At 40.9% G+C, this 18,929-nt stretch overlaps 2 protein-coding genes across 3 annotated transcripts; one reads left to right on the forward strand and one right to left on the reverse strand.

Moving 5' to 3' along the window:
- Positions 1-1,390: 1,390 nt before the first annotated feature.
- On the reverse strand, positions 1,391-6,684 carry LOC110040307 (kelch-like protein 17). The gene is made up of 3 exons (XM_089283664.1): positions 5,068-6,684; positions 3,436-3,623; positions 1,391-2,797 (listed from the first exon to the last, which is right to left on the reverse strand). The coding sequence occupies exons 1-3, from the start codon at positions 6,339-6,341 to the stop codon at positions 2,520-2,522; spliced, it is 1,740 nt and encodes a 579-aa protein (XP_089139790.1). The 5' UTR covers positions 6,342-6,684; the 3' UTR covers positions 1,391-2,519.
- A 2,424-nt stretch (positions 6,685-9,108) lies between these two features.
- On the forward strand, positions 9,109-17,965 carry LOC110040225 (bifunctional arginine demethylase and lysyl-hydroxylase psr-1-like). 2 transcript variants are annotated; one of them, XM_020745428.2, is made up of 9 exons: positions 9,109-9,407; positions 9,678-9,732; positions 10,649-10,993; positions 11,901-12,080; positions 12,779-13,014; positions 14,531-14,744; positions 15,562-15,644; positions 16,273-16,403; positions 17,327-17,965. In XM_020745428.2, exons 1-9 carry the CDS (start codon positions 9,276-9,278, stop codon positions 17,565-17,567), a joined length of 1,617 nt encoding a protein of 538 aa, XP_020601087.2. In that variant the 5' UTR covers positions 9,109-9,275; the 3' UTR covers positions 17,568-17,965. The 2 variants fall into 2 exon arrangements, with proteins under 2 accessions (XP_020601087.2, XP_020601088.1); XM_020745429.2 differs by having other exon boundaries at positions 9,321-9,462.
- Positions 17,966-18,929: the final 964 nt, after the last annotated feature.

Raw genomic sequence — 18,929 nt, forward strand, 5'->3', positions numbered from 1 at the left:
AAATTAACAAATACAGTTTGACCCTAATTTGAACCCAGGGGCCAGTTATTTTGGCAATGTATCGGGTCAATTTCCTGGGTCAAGCTTGCTTCTCTTGTTCATCAACTAGACTGTTCATGCAGGAAATTTCAGTTTGGTTGAAATTATGGGATGAAATTCAAGATACAAAATCAAATTGGTGCCACCTGAAGTTGTACTGTCCATGACTTTCGTAGCTTTGTTGCCTCTTGTAACTTTACTAATAACGCTAATTCGCATGCTTCTGAAGTGGAAATTTATACATACAAGGCAAATAGTCTGACATTTTGCAAAAGAAAAGGTGGTTGTCAAAAATGTTGACTTGGCTACCCCGGCTGAACTGTTCACATAAAATTTTCCTCCTGGTTGCTGACATCTCGGTTGTAGAAACCAGACTGCTCTGCCCTCTGATTACATAATGAAGAGAGGTTCTCTTCATACAAAAAAATTCAGGCATATGCACCTCTCTGTTTTTAGATGCAGATCAACTAGGACTTTCTTTGTGGGCCTGAAAAGTTTCCGGGGGTTTTGAGAAACATGCCCCAACCCAGTGAACGGGCTCAAATTAAGCACATTTAAGAAAAATTAATAAACTGTTCACTGCTCGTAAATGCGACCAGTGCCAGTGTTTTATACAAGACCAGATGCACAACATGGTGACGTAAGTTACAGTGTACATGCATAGTAAGGATGCACAGAATCAGGCATGAAAGAAAACTGGCAAGTACACACACAAGAGCAAGGTTGTAAACACAAATAACCTCAGTGACCATTATCCAATGGCAGCTGTCACTTGAATGTTGAAGAGTGACATATTTAGTCAGTTCCGTTCTGGGCTTTCAATTAGCTGCAGCTAGAACAGACCAGGGCACTTTCCATTACCGTGTAGTTCCAGAAAATATCCATACCTCCCCTACAGAAGACCCCCCCCCCCCCGACCACCACCACTCAGGAAATTCCAATTAGACTTGATACATGTCTAAAATTTTTTGTTCCTTACAGACCCCCTCCCTCACCCTGAAGAAATTCTAGTCCCTCTGTGGGGGGGAGGGGAAGTCTGCATATTTTCTACTTAAGAAAAAACAAATCTTTGGAAAGTTTGGTTGGGAGTTTCTGTTTGGAAACTGAATGTATTTCCCAAAAAAAAAAAAAAAAACCGGCATGTTGATTAGCATGACCTTGAAAACCAAAATCAGTGTGAATCGTGTGAAACATGCCAAACACAAAATTAATTTCCAAATTCAAAACATTTTAACTGGAAAAAGTAGACCTATGTTTAAAGAAGTTCAGTCTTATTTTCTTGGGTTCTATTTTCTTTTGTTTTTCTTTCTTTTTGTAGCCCCAATGGATGGTAATGAACTGAAACTGTAAATTATGTGCTCCGTAATGTATTTCTTGGTACTCTGATTGGTTTGGAAAATAATGCTATATGTTTCTTAAATTCTCGTGTTGCTTTATTGCATTAGTTACATTTCTTTAGGTCAGCCATTGATTCTAATTAATTGCTTAAAATTAATTAGTTTTGATCTAATTGAACTCAAATGAAAATCACTCTTTTTCATCTCTTCGCTGAATTATTAAAAAAATTATCTCATTACACACTGTAGTGCATTGTATGCAATATTGTCACTCTGTATATTTTTTACAAAACATTTTTGGCAATAGGGCAAAGTGTAATACAAAATATATAGCAATTGCAAAACTACACACTAAATGAGCAGTCCCTTTAAAAATGTCTGATATATTATTTTCTTTTTTCTCCTTACCAGTAACATTGGTTCAAGTGTTCCAAAATTAACATCTATTATCTCCTAACTTGAATATCATACAAATTTCTAAAACTCTTGTCAAGACAGTTTTGTTCACATGTCAATCAGAAGTCTTTTCCCCAGAGAAGCATGGTCGCATGCTTATTACACATAATTGTCGTGTTGATAAAATTATGTTGACTACATAAATCATCAAAATGATACATGTACAAGTATATCTTTCCCAACATCATATTTGTAAGCCCACACTAGGACTGTTCTTGACCTGTACTTATAATATCCCACATCAGAGAAACTTTTGATGTGGTATTTAGTCACACTCCTGCTATCTCACATGCTGTATGTCTTAAATTAGTCACTCACTCTAAGTTCTCTTAATTTATACTCTTCTCTGAAAGGATCCAAATTTGTAATAATTCGATTCTCTCACAAAACCAAAACCAAAGTACACACTTGAAGGCCAATATTAAACAAAGGGCATGGTATTCCAATAAACCCATCAAAATTTGAAACAAATACACAAAGACCATAAAGGCATGGGAACAGGGAGTCCTCATTGGTTTTCGTTCTACCTTTGGTCACATGACAAAGTGGCACAAGTTTTTCACACCAATCTCTTAGCATAGTAATTTGCAAAACCAAAGCAATACATGCACAAATTATTTTCGACGCTCAAGTGAATGCTGCTCTAAAGAGGTAGCGCTAAGGATTATAGACTTGGGTCTAGGTCCTTTAGAGTAACAAAATGTGAGCCACTACAACTCCAACACTGCTTCTTCTTGTGCTCATGGAGACAACAGAAGACCATTTGTTTGTCTCTGGATCATACTTTTCAATGCTGTTTAAACTTGAACTGCCATCATTGCCGCCTACCGCATACAGAGTACCATCAATTACTGCGACATCATGAGTGCTGCGGCGAATGCTCATTGGTGCCAGGCATGTCCAGGAGTCAGCAACAGGCTCATAGCGCTCCATGGTGTTCAGACAGGATGCCCCATCATTTCCTCCTGTGCAGTTAGAGATACATCAGACAATAGTCAATGAACCAAAAAGCAATCCTAGTTCTCTTGTTTTTACAATATTTAAAGCTAGAATGCTCACATTGACATTGACATTACTGGCCAGGGTAAAGGTAAAGTCTGCATACAAGCCAAGTGGCTCATCAGGGCGGAGCTTATCCTGGTTTCTGAAGCATCAAGCAACTAGGAGTATTTCTACTTCCCCTTGCATGGGATGCTAGTCCATTGCAGGGTTACCCCCAGCATTAAATTCAACAGTACACATTTATACAGCTGGGTACTCATACACCTGAGAGAAGCACTGTAGAGTGTATCTTGCCCAAGAACACAACTTAATGTCTCCAGTCTGGGCTTGAGCCCAGACCCTTCAATCCAGAGTCAAGTGCACTAACCATGAGGCCACCGTGCCTCCCAAAGTTACATGCACATGACAAAGAAGATCAAAGAAGACAAGAGTCAGACCTTGATCTGGACATGGACAATATTTCTGACAAACTAGCCACCTGTTTAAGTTACCAGATGGCACTGCAATCTACTACACTGTATGTAGGAGAATGATGCTTGGTGAATAATACAAATCACAACATTTGCAACCATTCTGAGCATTACATGTACATGTAACTCACCAACAACATACAACATGTCATTCAATACAGCCACACCAGCACTGCTTCTTCTGCTGGCCATACTGGCTACTGGCTTCCATGTATTGGTCATGGGATCAAAGCACTCCACAGTGTTAAGGTGTGCACTGCCGTCATAGCCTCCTATGGCATAAATTATGCCATTAACCACACCTACACGCACATACCGTCTGATGAAAAAAGCATTGAAAGAATTAAATATATGTACAAGTACATGTATACATGTGTATTTTTACAATACATGTATACATGTACACTCCAGGCATCAACTAAAATGTAGGTAGGCGAATTGTATGTACATGTCTCTTTGCATTTATAATTTATGTACTACAGGGCTGTCATTAGGGGCCACAACCTGCAGCACTGATTACGGATTAGTATGGTTGATGGGCCCTTGATGTTACTGGTGAAACTGCCTGTTGTTGATATAATTGGCCCACAAAGTTAATTAGTAGCAAGTTTGGTGCGGGTGACTAGGTCAAAACTTAATGACAGCCCTGTAGTAAAATACACATGTATACAGTACTTTGCTTAATCCCATGTTGTTAAAGTTGTACTTGTTGGTACAATAATAGTTAATGTTGCACTTCCTAGGGAGTAATGCTTTAAAAATACCCTGACAATCACAAGCAATAAACGTGCGTTCTATGGCGTAAAGGGGGGAACACCGCTCCGCAATCGGCGTGACAGACGAACTTCCATTGCGTGACCAAATGCCAAACTTATCTCCCCAGTGGTTAATTCTACACTAGATCGGACAAGTCGGTGAGGCCAAAGGCTTGCGCGTCCTAGAAGCGTAACTCTAAATGGCACTATGAGCTGACCTCCAGTCAGCATCATGCTAGAGTGTAGACAGTTCTCACGCCTTACTTATCTCCCCAGCGCTACGAGCCGACTCCGCTGGCAAGTGCTGGATTGGACAAGAATTTGCATAAAAGAGCGTTAAATAGTGCCACTAAATTAGCGAAAACGAAGCTTGGGGAAGTCGCTGCAAGACTTAACTGATAGCGTGTCACAAGGGGTGAACCCCAGTTTATTATTAAAATGAACAACAACAATAGACCTCTAAAGGGAGGGAAGGGTGGGAGATACAATTTTGAGGGCTTACTAAAAGTTACAGTGGTGATATAACGAGCGAATGATGCTAAAGTCCAAGCTAAGACTCTTTTATAGGTAGACAAATGTCCGGGTTTAGACCAATATAAAAACGTGTACCATGAAAAGAACAGAGCCCACGCGGCCTTGAACGAAACAAGAATAGGGCAATTTAAAAGACTAGCCGTACAAAACGCATGATATACTGTAGTTAAACCAGACGTTGCGACATGCATGTGTGAAAGGCTATTGTGAATATTGTTTAAACTAGACAAGAAAGACTTCTATAATGTTCTAACGCATAACAGTTCTAATGCGTTACGTTTAACAATAGTAAAGTAGTGACTGTACCTAAATAGTGTCACGCTCCATTAACTGCACTTTAACGATTGACTTTAAAGCTTTACTATATTAATTTTCTATTATTTTCTACATTGCACTTTGTGATAAATAAACTTTATGGAGGTGCAGTATGCTGTTTTAAATGATGACAAAAAATGGTACATGTATATTTGCTACCTTCTTGTGTTCATTGCAGCCACTGATGTCCACTGCGCTGTCAGAGGGTCAAACCTCTCCACACTGTTGAGGCACGAGGCTCCATCATAACCGCCAATGGCATAGATCAACCCATTCAAGACAGCCACCCCCAAGCAGCTTCGACGAGTTCCCATAGATGGTACTGACAGCCACTGGTTGCTCTGTGGACAGTAAGCTTCAACTGTTGCCAGGTCACTGCTTCCATCATAACCACCTACAGCATAAATCTTTCCACTGACTGTCCCGACACCCACCCGGGCACGCTTGGTAGACATGGGAGTGACCATGCACCATCTGTCAATCCTAGCATCATAACACTCACACTCACTGTGAATAGCAAACAGACTCCCACCACCAATGGCAAACAAGATTGGAACCTGCCCAGCAGGCTTGCGGCAGACAGTCCTGGGGCTTTGAAGTACCGAGCGCTGTTCAGGAAGCAAGTGGTATTTCATTGCTTCGATGAGCAAGTCCTTGCAGTCTGGGGTATTTCGGATGAGATCTTCAGTTTCAACACGGGTCATTAAACATTCCCTTGTCAAAAGCGGCAATCTTACAAAGGGTAACAGATCCCTTACAAATTCCCGTCTGTTGTCCACGTCAAACTTAACCCAATTTATAACCGCGTTATACACTTGTTCTTCGCTTTCTACATTAACGTCACTATTAGAGATGAGCTCCAACACTTGCTCAACCGAAAGAAGCATAAACTCTTCCGTCTGTGAGACCTCTAAGAAGTGCTGAAGAGCAAAGCGATGGGAGGATTCCAGTAAGTCTGTGCAAGTGTGGGTATCAGCGAAAGCTCGAATACCGAGACAGTTCGAAGGATGAAGCTGATTTTTTAGAAATTCACAGCAAGCGTCTTTCACACTTGTTAACTGTAGTAAACTCGAGGCGGGGAGCAAAGCCTGTACGTTATCCTCACTGACTTGAATGCGAGCGGTATAAGCGAAGTCTACAAGAAGTTCAATTGCGTCAGCGTCAACATCTTGAAGGGTTATGTCTCGTTGTCTGCTCTCAATCAGCTCGGTAGTAAACATGGCTTGAAAGTAAGGACTACAGGACGCTAGAACGAGTCGATGCGCTGAAATTCGTCGTTGAGGCTCTCCTACGAGCAGATTTACATCGCATAATTCGCCCTTCGATCTCATTGTTTTCATGCAACAAAACGCTTCCTCGGTGTGAGTCGGTGAGAAATGGGAAATGAACTCCACACGCATGTCTTGGTGAGACGTTGTTCTGAATTGCTGCATATTTACCTCGTTCAAAGCCTGAAAAGATCGTTCTTTACGTACTAATTCACAGAGTGGAGCTCGCCAAGTTCCTGAAACGGATCCCTTCGTAATCGAGCGCAAATGTCGCGCAAATGGCCTAGCTGTCGTCTGGAGTTTAGTTACGTCGAGTAAATGTCTCTGAGATTCCACTTAGTATTCCTTTAGGACACACTGATCTCTGGTCAATAGCATCTTGATCGACCTGCCATCGTGTCAATTCTTTTAGTCAAGGTAATTCAAGACATCAATGTAAATTTCAAACAAAGAAAGTTTAATTACGCCGGCGAAGCAACAACAAGTCTGGCAGAGCCTCTTCGTTAGCACCCAGGAATAATTAATGTCCCGGCCAACATGGCGGATGGCGGAAATAGTCCCGCAGGTTTCGCACCCAAGCGGGGGGCACCCAAGCGAGTTCGCACCCACCGAGTTTCGCATCCACATCGATTCAACTAGCGACCAAGTGCGTAAAAATTTATCTTTCTATTACCGAGCAAAAAGAGACAACATTTGGGCATAATGAAACAAAATCACACAAAACATGTCTATTTCTCGTTCTTTTAATAATCCATGTTCATAATGAGTTCAGGGGTGCGAACTCAGGTAGGAAAGTCCCGAAGTGACGGAAGTGGGTCCCGAAGTAGCATGTTTCTCAGAGACAATTTCAAGTTGTTCGTTTTGTGCGATCGCTCGGGTGAGGGTAGTTCTGAAAAGAACTGTTGTTGGTGACTGACGTTTCGACAACCTGAGAGGAAGTCGTCTTCCGCTCTAGCCTATGAACAGGCTCTCTAGTCGAGGATCGGACGGAGAGAAAGCGAGAAGAAAGACCTTTCAACTCCAGCCGGAGCCTGTTCACAGACTACTTCCACTCAAGCAGGTCATCGAAACGTCAGTCACCAGCGAAAGTTCTGACCAGTTCTTTTCAGATACTGATACTCCTGGGTTGCTCTCGCTTAAAAATAAAAGAAAAAATTGATAAAATAAAGCAGAGTAAACTTTTCATGATTGGTTTTAGTATGGATAACAACCTAAAATGTGTCATCTCAGTACCATAGTGAACAAGGCTAAACTGGTCCTAGGGCATTCTCGTCCTAAGAGGCCGTGTTCCTATTGGTCAGCAGCAAGAATCGCGACCTCTGGGATCTCTGGGAAGGCCCAACACCAGAAGTCCGCGATTCACGGACTTCCCGTCACTCTGCGCATGCTCGGAATCAAGTCTGACAAATCTGATTGGCTGAGAGTACGAAACGAATTCTTTGCACATGCTCAGAAAATCGGACCCGGTCAGAGGTCGCGATTTTTGGTACTGATCAAAAGGAGCGCAGCCTCGGCCTCTGGAGACGAGAATGGTCCTAGGGCTTGTAAAACGGACTGTTGGAACAGCTAATACAAGACTGACCTTCAAGCCTGCTCTACAAATCACTGGTTAATTAGAACTCTTCTAGAGTACGCTGTACTAGTCTGGAACCCTTACGTTGTCAAAGATATCCATACAATTGAGAGAGTGCAAAGACGTGCGCGCGTCGAGATTAGCTCTCAGACAGAAAAGAGACGACACGTCCAACAAGGAACGATTTACTGATGTGATATCTTAAATAGGAGAATCTTTGTTTACAATATTTGCCCCATTACCATAAGCGATACAGTTTCTGATTGAGTTACAAAAGCATTAGTTCTGAATATTGAATGCGCATAGCGCGATTGACAGTCCCAAGGAATTTGAGTTCGATTTAATATTTTTTTTTGTGCTAAGCGGTTTTAAAAACTCCAAATTTTACAGAGAATGTATGAACTCATTAGCGCATTTGCCACCCAGAAATTTTGCAGTTTTTGAAAGCAAATTTTCCCTCGAATACTACACCCAAACAGCCAAAAACCGTTCACCAATTACTAAGTTTCACAAGCTCTTAAGATGTTTGCAGTCAATTTGTGTCTAGAGTAATGCCTTCTCTGCCTAAAGTCGTATGTTAATCAGGAAAAATGTAAACAATGACGTCAGCAAAGATACCTCTATCAGCCATTCCTGTACTCGCAGGCGTATTTCTTACTAATGGAATGCTATAAGATCATGTTTGTTTGTCTCATCTGGATTTCGAGGAATATTTTGAATTTGCAAAGGTCACTTGCATCAGGGCCAATCATTTATTTAAACTTTTCTTTAAATCAACTAAAATCAACTGTTTTAAACATTTTTTGTTTCATCAAAGTGATTGGTGATTGGAACAATCAACCTACGAACATTGTTGAAACGGGAAGCCTCGAACTATTTGAATTAAGACAAATCATTTTAAAATTTTTTTTAGGGGAGATTTTTTTTTCTAAACTCCCTTTTTGAATTTATAAACATTTTTTATTATTATTTATGAATTTGAATAAACATGTATGTTAAGCGTGAACACCTCTGGAGATAAATGTCAAGCGTTTTTCTTCATTTGAAGTTTAGCAGACTGTAGTTGCCCAAATTTATGTCCAACACAATTGGCATCGTTTTGTCTAGTCATCAAACTTGTTCTCTAAAAATACGTTTTGGCCGGAGTAACTTGGAACTTGGGTTTCCTTTGTCAAGGGAACTCCTGGTTTGAAGTTTCATCCTCACTTAAAAACAAAAGCCTTTTCACACTGACTCGATATAACGATACCAACTGGGCTAAACGTCGTACGCAAATGTTAGCAAGTTCACGTAACTGGTCTGCCAAACTTCAAATGATTTATGACGAATCAATTAGATTCTGTGTTGTTGTTGTTGTTTTTATTTTTTTATTTTTTTATTTTTTTAATCTTTTTTATTTTGCTTTTCTTGACGTGTTCACGCTCAGCATGCAAACGACGGTACATTACAACAAGAAATCTCCATTCTTATAACGTCAAAGCTCTGATTTGTAGACACAGCTTGTGTCCTGTGTTTACACAACACGAATGACTCGAAAATCACAGGTGTCTCTATTTCCCAGCGCATACGTAAGAGTGACCCTTTATTTACAGACAAGGAAAACCCCAACAGCGTATGAAGAAGAAAACCACGCGAGAAGAAAAATCTCTCAAAACCTGGTAAGCAACCTTCTTTGAGTGAAGCGTTTATTCATCGCACATCATCTCAGTGAAGGTAAAAGATATCGCAATTTCCCGTTTTTAAAACTCTTTGTTAATTTGTTGCTATAAATTAGTTTAAATCGGTCACTGAAGATATGAGATACCAAATTCATCGGTATCAGAATGTAATTGTGCCTAAACAACTTCATCTTTCTGCAGCGTCCATGCATATATTGAATGGTTTGTTGTCCGTTAACAAAAATTTCATTTGTTGTTTTCGTTTTTCAGGGAAACATGATGGTTTTATTCATTTATACGGTCGTGACGCTGCTGTATGTACACGGTGAGTAGCTACAACAGTATACAGTAAAACATAAAGCGATAGAATGCGCCGCCCCCCCCCCCCCCCCCAAAAAAAAATGCAAAAAAATACAACAGAGGTTTATCGCTATCTCTTAAGACTAGGAAATCAGTGTGGTTCATTCAATGTGAGTTTTATCGCACGCATAATTAAAAACATTAAAATGGAACCTCCATTAACATCGTGCATAATTTTTCATTCTGTGACTTACTGCGGCTTCCTCTAATTCGATGGGGCATGCAACTGTTGTGTCCCGAACTAGTCGGTGCTAAGAAAGGATTCAACCGGATTGAACCAAACAACAACGATAACTTTATTCCGCCATGACAGCTGGTGCACGACACCACAACCGAGAGAATCTGGGTTCTAATACATTACACCGGGAGGAGATCTGGATCCTAATACACAACAGCAACTACCCCTTCAAAGATAGTAGGACAAGTTAAACGATGAATAATTAAGAAATGACATCAAGTTTTGTAGAATATATAAAAACAAATAAAGAAAAAAAAGAAAACTTCAAGCTGGTCTATCCATCGCGTTACAAACTTGCTAATCAAAACTGGTTTTATTTGTACTAGATGTCAGCTGATATTCTCTTGATATTAGTCAAAATGCCACTCTAGGTCTGAATAGCTATGCGACTGCAGTAACTCTGATCGAGCCTGTTCAATTCTGTTAAATTTTGTCTCACGGTAAACTAAATCACTCGCCCAAGCAGAGAAACAGCTAGTATGTGTTAGTTGTTTCATAATTACTCTGCTCGTGAAAACCAGCGTTAAGCACGGCCTTTGTAAGCCAACCCTACGTAGGGTTTAGTGCCCACCGAGAACCTAACATAAGCATTCTTAATACAGAGTTTAATTAATAATGCCGGGATAATGGCGTCTTATTTCAGCCGGTGTTGCGCAGGACTTCATTGAAATCCTTCAACCAAAGAACACAAGTGTCTGGGTGGCAAATGGCAAGACTCGGCGAGTTGCTTTCGCTTATGACGAAGGAGAGATAGACAAGTGGCTTTTGGAGATATTAGACAACCAAAGCAAAGCAGTTTATTCATATCCAGATGACATAATAATTCCGCAGATCCGAGGAGGAAAATCAGTTTATGAAAAGAATTTAGTCGTGCCTGAGAGTTTAAAGAGTGGCGAATATCGTTTGAGAATATGTGGATGGATGAAAGACAACAAGAAAGTATGTCAAAAAACGGCTGCGTTTCATATTGAGGGAGACCAAATGAAAAGTAAGTCTCAATTTTAATCAACTGCTATTGGTTTTTAGTATAAACTACGATCTAGCGTTCAAACACAAATATGGCCTTTCCCTGATTGGCTACGCTATTCACTATATCTGTTCTGTTATGGATGATGATTAGCTTAGCGGCAGAGTGTGGTTTCAAACAAAGTGGCAGCCGCTTCTTTGCGTTTTCAAGAGGTGTCTGTGAAGAGGCCGGATTTGGACAAAGTTTTGAACGACTATTAGATTTATACTAAAACAATTAGATTCGATTAGCTCTCGATTTCTGTGCATGATAGTCGGCTTCGGCCGTGCCCTCGTCAACTTTCAAGCGATAGAAATCTCGAGTTCATGATCAGTCGAAATTGTGATAAATATTATTGACGGTTATTAAAGGACCTAGTATGAAATTAACTAACAATACCAGACTGAGGGAGAACTGATAACAGCGGGAAAAAAAAAATCACCGATACCATATATTGATATCTAACCTCTGTCAATGGGTTATAACTACTATCATTGTATATCATTGTATGAAGGTAGCATTAGAAAGGTTAAAAAAGGCAAGGTAAAAAAACGTTATTTTTTAAGAATATGTTGCCTAGTCGGTCTTGGCTTCCAACAATTAAATCGAAAAAAAGATCGAGTTTCCTGTCGCCCTCTCACCTAGTGAAAGTGAGACAATCCAAAACAACAAAAACAGCACCTACTAGACAAAGTGAAAAAAGTCACAGCCTCTTCAGCGCTGTCTGAAGTCGTTTACGACGGACTGAAATTAAGATCCAAGGACAGCTAAGGGTGTATTTAAAAAGAATGCCAGAAAACGTGTAGGGAACTGGGCCGGTCCGGCGAGCAGTGGACGACGAAGAATGTTTATTAAAGTGGGCTTCTCAGTGTTGTTGTTTCCTTCTCAGATGACAATGAAGAACTTCAACCTCACGAAAAGAGATTTAAAGCAAGACTTACAACTCACGAAGATTATATGAGGAAACTAGAGGTTGAAGATGTCTGGCCGATACACGAAACACATTGTACCATACCGAAGATACATAAGCCCACTACAGAGGAGTTTAACGAGAAATGCATGAAACCAGGTCTGTTACTTATTTAGAACATAGTCAGTAATAGATGGAAATGGTTGTGAAACCTAGCAAAGTTCTTCGTTGTATGTTTTTGTTGGCTATTTTGGAGGTTGACCTGTACAAAACCTGGCAAAACACAAAAGGTGGTTATGTGTGCTTCGTACAACTAACCGGTAGAAACATTGCAATTATGTAATTCATGCATAGTCTATGAGCATAAAACGAAAAAATTAGTGCTGGTTCAAGGACCTTCCAACATAAATCTTAACCTGTTTGTTTGCTTCTTTGATGTTTACCGGGCTTTTTAGCCATTTCCCAGCTAGAGGTAAAAACGTCAGTTTTGAATTAAATATATGGTTTGACAAGATCACAGTATTTAAATAGAACTCATAGTAAAAGCTCGCGACTGGTACCAAGAGCGAGAAAACGCGTAATCGATTAGCTTTAGTTTTGCCGACTTATTAGCCAAAACCATTTTCAAATTCCGCCGTTTTCGCATTTTCTTACCGCGCTAAGCGATTGGCTTACAAAATGTCGCGCCACTCTGTCATCGAAACAGAAGTAAAACCAAACAAATCGTGACTCGCTTGCAAACGTCAGTTTTCGCGCGCTTGGCGCCGGACGGCAGCGTTTTGATTGGTTAACTGGATTGTCTGTGTAGGTTGTGATTGGCCAGAGTGACTACTGCTCTAATTACTGAATGTTTATAGGTCAAGCTTGTATCATTACGGGCATGACGGACGACTGGAAAGCGATGAACAAATGGCCATTTGAGAAGTTTCAACACGATCCACGTCTTGAGGAAGGCGTTTACATTGGTCAGCGGACCACGCTAGTGCCTTTAACAAGTTACGTGAAATATCTGAAGGAGAGAGCTGCCAATGAGACTTCACCCTGGGTTATCTTCATGCCAGATGTGTTTGATCTGTATCCCGAGCTACGAGAGGTTGAGTAAAATAATACACCTTGTGGTACAGGGAGGGAGGGAGGGAGGGAGGGAAGGAGGGAGGGAGGGAGGGAGGGAGGGAGGGAGGGAGGGAGGGAGGGAGGGAGGGAGGGAGGGGAGGGTGGAGGATCAGACGCGTTGATAGCCCAATCTGGTTCGCAAGGAACGCCCATACAATTCAGAAATGCAATTGATGTAACAAGCATAGACCAAATCTAAGAAACTAGATTTTTTCCCCTCCCTCTTACTTCTTTTTGCGCTTTTCCTAGCAGCCTAATATACTTTTCTAGTTCATCCGAGTTTACTTCGCGTTTGTGTTTGCTATTGCTTTGCACTTGCGTATCAGATATTGGGTTCTAAAATTATTAGATAAAGAAATACTGTTTTCTTAAGGGAAATATGTTCCATCAACAGACAGGTATTTTTTTTTATTTTTTATTTTGTTGTTGTTATCTCAGAGCTGTCCAAGGAAGTATACGTTACTACAACGAAAAAACGAGCACTGTAAACCCTGTTTTTATTGCATTTTTATATATATGCAAAGTGGACCGAATTTTAAAACGTTCTAATGTCCCGTCCACACTACGCCGGAAGAATTTGAAAACGCAGCTTTATTTCTACAGTTAGGCCCCCCGTCCACACTAATCCGGCACGAAAACGGAGCTTTTCGAAAATGCTCTTCAAATCGGAGGAATTTGAAAACGCAGCTTTATTTCTACAGTTAGGCCCCCCGTCCACACTAATCCGGCACGAAAACGGAGCTTTTCGAAAACGCTCTTCAAACCGGAGGAATTTGAAAACGCAGCTTTATTTCTACAGTTAGGCCCCCCGTCCACACTAATCCGGCACGAAAACGGAGCTTTTCGAAAACGCTCTTCAAACCGGAGGAATTTGAAAACGCAGCTTTATTTCTACAGTTAGGCCCCCCGTCCACACTAATCCGGCACGAAAACGGAGCTTTTCGAAAACGCTCTTCAAACCGGAGGAATTTGAAAACGCAGCTTTATTTCTACAGTTAGGCCTCCCGTCCACACTAATCCGTCACGAAAACGGAACTTTTCGAAAACGCTCTTCAAACCGGAGGAATTTGAAAACGCAGCTTTATTTCTACAGTTAGGCCCCCCGTCTACACTAATCCGGCACGAAAACGGAGCTTTTCGAAAACGCTCTTCACACTGGAGGAATTTGAAAACGCCGGCTTTTCTTTTTCGTATGGACAGCAAACATTTTTTAAAAGTAAACGGAGCTCTTTGAAAACGCTGACCTCCCGATAATCATGTGATTTTCCTGCCCCAATTTCTTTTTCAAGCACAAATTCGAAATGACCGGTGATTGTTGCGTTTTCTTTTTTCTTTTTACAAATTTCACCGGCCTAGTGCGGACGGAAAACATTTGAGGCGTTTTCAGAGTGAAACCTCCGTTTTCAAATTCCTCCGGCGTAGTGTGGACTTGGCCTAAATAATCGTTCTCTTTTCGAAGGAACCAGCTTTATGAACCCCTTTTTGTTTTGGTTTAGGACTATACCGTACCGGATTTCTTCTCTGAAGCAGACGACTTTTTGACGGGTGTAGAAGATGAGCTTCGTCTTGACTGGCGCTGGATCATCATGGCTGCCAAGAGGAGTGGCTCAGGATGGCATGTAGATCCGGCTAATACAACCGGGTGGCTGGCTCTTATACAGGGGGCTAAACTGTGGGGAATGTACCCTCCGTCTGTGTACCACATCCCAGGTCCGTGATAGGGAGGTGGTAGACAACTGCATCGTAGAAGTCAAGGGTTCAAATATTTTTTCAGGCTTTATTGTTCCAACTCCCAAAGTTGTGTACCTAAATGGGATGATCACTCATGTCTTTTTAATCAACCTTTATTGAGGATCACATTCCAAAGGCACGAGTAAAGCTGGGGGTTACACTGGGGGAAAGTACATTTGCTTCCAGAAAAAAAAAGCGAAAGGTTGGAGGGGGGGTGAAGGGGGAGGGGGGAAGGAGTAGCGACTGACGAGACTGGCCAAATTCGGGGGGGGGGGGTAAACAATAGTGCAACACGCCTTCCATTTTAGTAACATATTCCATTTAAGTTAGAACTATAGTGACCTAAACTGTGATTAGAGATGCGTCTACCCTCCATAAATTCCAGACCATGACCTGATAATCAGCATGGTGCATTGTGCATGAATGGCGTTAGTAGGCGGGATGACAACCTAAATCTTGGAAGGATATTGTTCATTAGTGGAAACTGTCGCGAATGCCTTTCTCTGATTGGCCACACTACTCGCTATCTATTCTGTTGTAGATTGTGAATTGCGGTAGTTAAAAAAATGACGGCCGCTTCTTTGCGTTTTTGAATTGTCTGTGAAGAGGATTTAGATGAGGTTTTGAGCGACTAGTAGATTTATACTGAAACAATTAGATTATTCTTTCTCGATTTCTATGATAGTTGATAATTAGCGTGATAGTTGACGAGGGTGGAGCCCGAGTCAACTATCACGCGTTAGAAATCTCGCGCTCATATTGTAATTGTTAACTAGATCTTTTCTCGATGTTTTAGGTGTCAAGAACAACTTCTACCAGAAAAGAGATTATGACATGGAGGATGCGTTTTACTGGTGGATTTATACTCGACCATACTTGGTATGAAATTAACCAGTTTATTTGTCTGAATCAACTGGAAGCTGCCAACCTTGTGTACATCAGCAAGAACCCTAGTCCATCTCTGGCTCTCTTCTCTGTCGCCAAACGCAACCCTTTCAAGAACTAGTTTATTCCAGTAATTACACCGCTGATTAAATTACGCCTAAAGGTTGCACAAGAATTCTTTTCTGCTGTTTCTGTCTTACCCAAGAAAATGTATCTTCAGTTTTTTCTCCGCGCATTTGTCAAAAAATAACAGTGGAGAAATTGAAATTAAAAGTCGCGAATGAGAAAAGAGAGCAATTAGAAGCAGAGGAGAAGCGCACTAGAGTCTAATTCTCACAGCCATGTTAAAAGAAAAAGACATTCAAAAACATGGCCCATATAATTATAGACAATAGTCTCTTTTCGGTGCAAGAATATCAATCGAATATTCCCCTGTTTAGGCTAGTGAATATTCAGTCACGTGACGCGTTCAGACCAATCGCGCGCGAGCGAAAATATTGGATGGATTGTAAAGCGTTATAGCTAGTATTGATAACTGATACTGAAACTGATTCGTCAAGTCACCAACTTTGTTGTGTTAAATGTTTGCTGATTGTTGTTTATTTTGTTCCCATGACGACAGAAAAGTAATCTTCCCATCGAGTGCGTACAGAAGCCGGGTGACATTGTGTTCATCCCTAGCGGCTGGTGGCACAGTGTTCTAAATCTTGACCATACAGTTAGCGTCACGCAAAACTTTTGTAACAAATACAGGTGAGCTCCGTCACGCCATCCAACGTTAGTTCGTCTTGCTTGCTGGCGTCCATCAAACAAAAACCGATATTTGCCTCCTGCCCAGACGTTCTTATGGCTTGTCACGTACTCCTACCTACCTAATAGAAAGATTACGTGACGAGCCCAAAGCGCGTCTGCGTAAGAGACTAAACCTCTGGTTTAGTACATGTCACATGTCACATGGCAGACGTCTTTAACTCACAAAAGCAGTGCTAAATTTTAGAAAGTTTGATTATCCAAAGAAAGGTTCACTCTACTCTTCGTATCTTTTTTAGCTTCAAATTTTGATTTTGGTAGCTGGTCGGACTAAGGCGTTTACTGAAGACGTGTAGTCGTGGTCTTAAGCCGTTATAAAATCATCCATTCAATACATTTGAAGTAGCGGGGTTATCATCAGTGTGACAATGGCCGAATTTACCAGGAAGAGAAATAATTCGTGCCACAAATATATTGCATCTCATCTTAGCGTATAGGTAAATTCCAGACGCTTAAAATTCGTATGCTAAGAAAAAGCTATTGAGCGATAGACCACGTGTTAGTAGCTTGATTACAGATTTTAGTTCAGCGTATTCAGAGTTAAAGTAAATTCGTCTGTTTCATACGTCTCGTGTTAACCTAGACGAATAGGATAGAAAAAAATACGTCTGAAACCATCTCGACGTGTAATACGGTTATGACGAAATATATAAGTCTGATCGAGACGCTTCACTCATGTGAGATGCATTGATCGCCGGTTTTCCTACATGAAGGTAAACACAGTAAAAACGTAACGTCGGAGCAATTAAACGTGACTTGCACGACAAATCGGGCTGCTTTATTCTTGAACAATAAATATACTAGTTAACACCCATTAAAAGCTATAATCTGAATTGCACTTTTATATTGTTCTTCTTCACAATTAGCTTAAGAACGTGTCTAACGGAGCTAAAGGAGCAAGCTGACAGTGACGGAAACTTTATCGGAAAAACTTTTGAACAGCTCAGAGAACTGTACGCCGAGAAATATCCGGAGTATTTTGAGGAAGATGATCTGGAGTTTGAGGCACCCATCCAAGGACATGGACTAACGGAGGCAGATGAAAAGTCGAGAAGGCTGGAAGCCTTAAAAGAATTTCTTTCTGGGAAAAGCCAAACAATTGTTTGAAGCTTGGTCGTCGAGAGGAACCTCTAGCAACAGATTAATTTAGAACACTGACTAAACTTAGAAATTAGAGGCAGAAGGTTTGGTTTGTTCGTTCATTTTGGTTTCCCTTGACATCATTAGCGGTCTCGATCTGATGTTGGAGCGGAAAAATTCTCAACCTCGTTCCCAGGGTCCCCGAGAAGACCTCGGAGCGAAGTTGCAAAATTCAATAACAATGACCGAGCCGAATTTCAGATTGGTTGATATCGCGTGTCGAAAATCCGTGTGTAACTAAGCAACACACGATCAGAGTCATGGACCTCAATAGTGGCACCGAAGCAGGGTTAAAGGCTGCCTACTATTTAGCCAAAAGATCCTGAAATTTAGATTGAAAATTAAAACAGTAATTTTCCAGAAAATCAGTTGGGAAGTTGTAGACTGCCTTCAAAGGCACTCCTCTTTTCCCGTTCGAAACGAAAGGGCGGAAATTCACTTACCATGTGCTTAATTTCCCAGTTTCCAGTCTCCCATCAGCCGTAAAAAAAAATTATGGGAAATCGAATCCTCCGTAGAAAAAAAAGATGGCGACTGATACATTTACCCATAGTTCGTGACGCACAAAAACTTTAACAACGCTCATAAAAACGCCGTTCAGAAACGGTCTGCTGACATCTTAAAACCTAACATACACGTATACGATGTCGTTAGCACACGGACAAATATTAACATTGCAAAAATATAACTTTCCTTGCAATTTATGGACTGTGTAAGGCTAGCATGGTATTGTGGTAAAATGTTCAGCCGCCATCTTTGACATCGTTTTTTCCTATGGAAGATTGTAAATGGCAAGCTCCCCTTTGAATTTTGAGACCGTCATTACCTCTATCCAACAATCATTCTGACCGGTCTACTTCGGCAGATGGTAGGCACTCAATATTTCTGGCTGGAATTTCAGAAGTCTTCATGATCAACCTTACTGACTGAATGAGCGAGCGACACGAAACCGTGTGTTTTCTATAACCCAGGGCATAATCTTTCTTTAGTAGAAGTCTGGTAAAAATAGTGTGCAGAGGAAAGTGTTAGTAAGCCTTCAAATCGTATTAGCATGTTTTGGGAGGCATATTCGTAAATTTTACTAAATGTCATTCATTCAAAATAAAAACGTGACTGAACGCCTTGCAAAAAAAAAAAAAAAAAAAAAAAACACATGTGTACTTCCTTGACAGAACTCTTGAACAGTGCCATGATCTTTAATTTCCTCTTTTTTTTTTTCGACTTTTTCCCTTAATTAATCAGTGCTAAGAATAGCCCACTTCCAAACTACCTTGTGCCTAAGTCATGTCTGTTTCAAAGCGAGTCACCGTGCAAAACATTTCATATGAA

Source organism: Orbicella faveolata, unplaced genomic scaffold (genome assembly GCF_042242905.1).
Source record: "Orbicella faveolata isolate gen_17 unplaced genomic scaffold, um_ofav_v1 contig_12, whole genome shotgun sequence".
In the NCBI taxonomy this organism is placed as follows: domain Eukaryota; kingdom Metazoa; phylum Cnidaria; class Anthozoa; order Scleractinia; family Merulinidae; genus Orbicella; species Orbicella faveolata.

Excerpts from the sequence above, each read along its gene's own strand:
- LOC110040225 (XM_020745428.2), top strand. The coding sequence starts at position 9,276 with ATGACTCGAAAATCACAGGTGTCTCTATTTCCCAGCGCATACGTAAGA. Across the intron at positions 10,994-11,900 it reads TGAGGGAGACCAAATGAAAA|ATGACAATGAAGAACTTCAA; the intron begins GTAAGTCTCAAT and ends TTTCCTTCTCAG. Across the intron at positions 16,404-17,326 it reads AACTTTTGTAACAAATACAG|CTTAAGAACGTGTCTAACGG; the intron begins GTGAGCTCCGTC and ends CTTCACAATTAG.
- LOC110040307 (XM_089283664.1), bottom strand. The coding sequence starts at position 6,341 with ATGCAGCAATTCAGAACAACGTCTCACCAAGACATGCGTGTGGAGTTC. Across the intron at positions 3,624-5,067 it reads GCTGCAATGAACACAAGAAG|ACGGTATGTGCGTGTAGGTG; the intron begins GTAGCAAATATA and ends TTTTTTCATCAG. Across the intron at positions 2,798-3,435 it reads TGACATGTTGTATGTTGTTG|GAGGAAATGATGGGGCATCC; the intron begins GTGAGTTACATG and ends CTAACTGCACAG.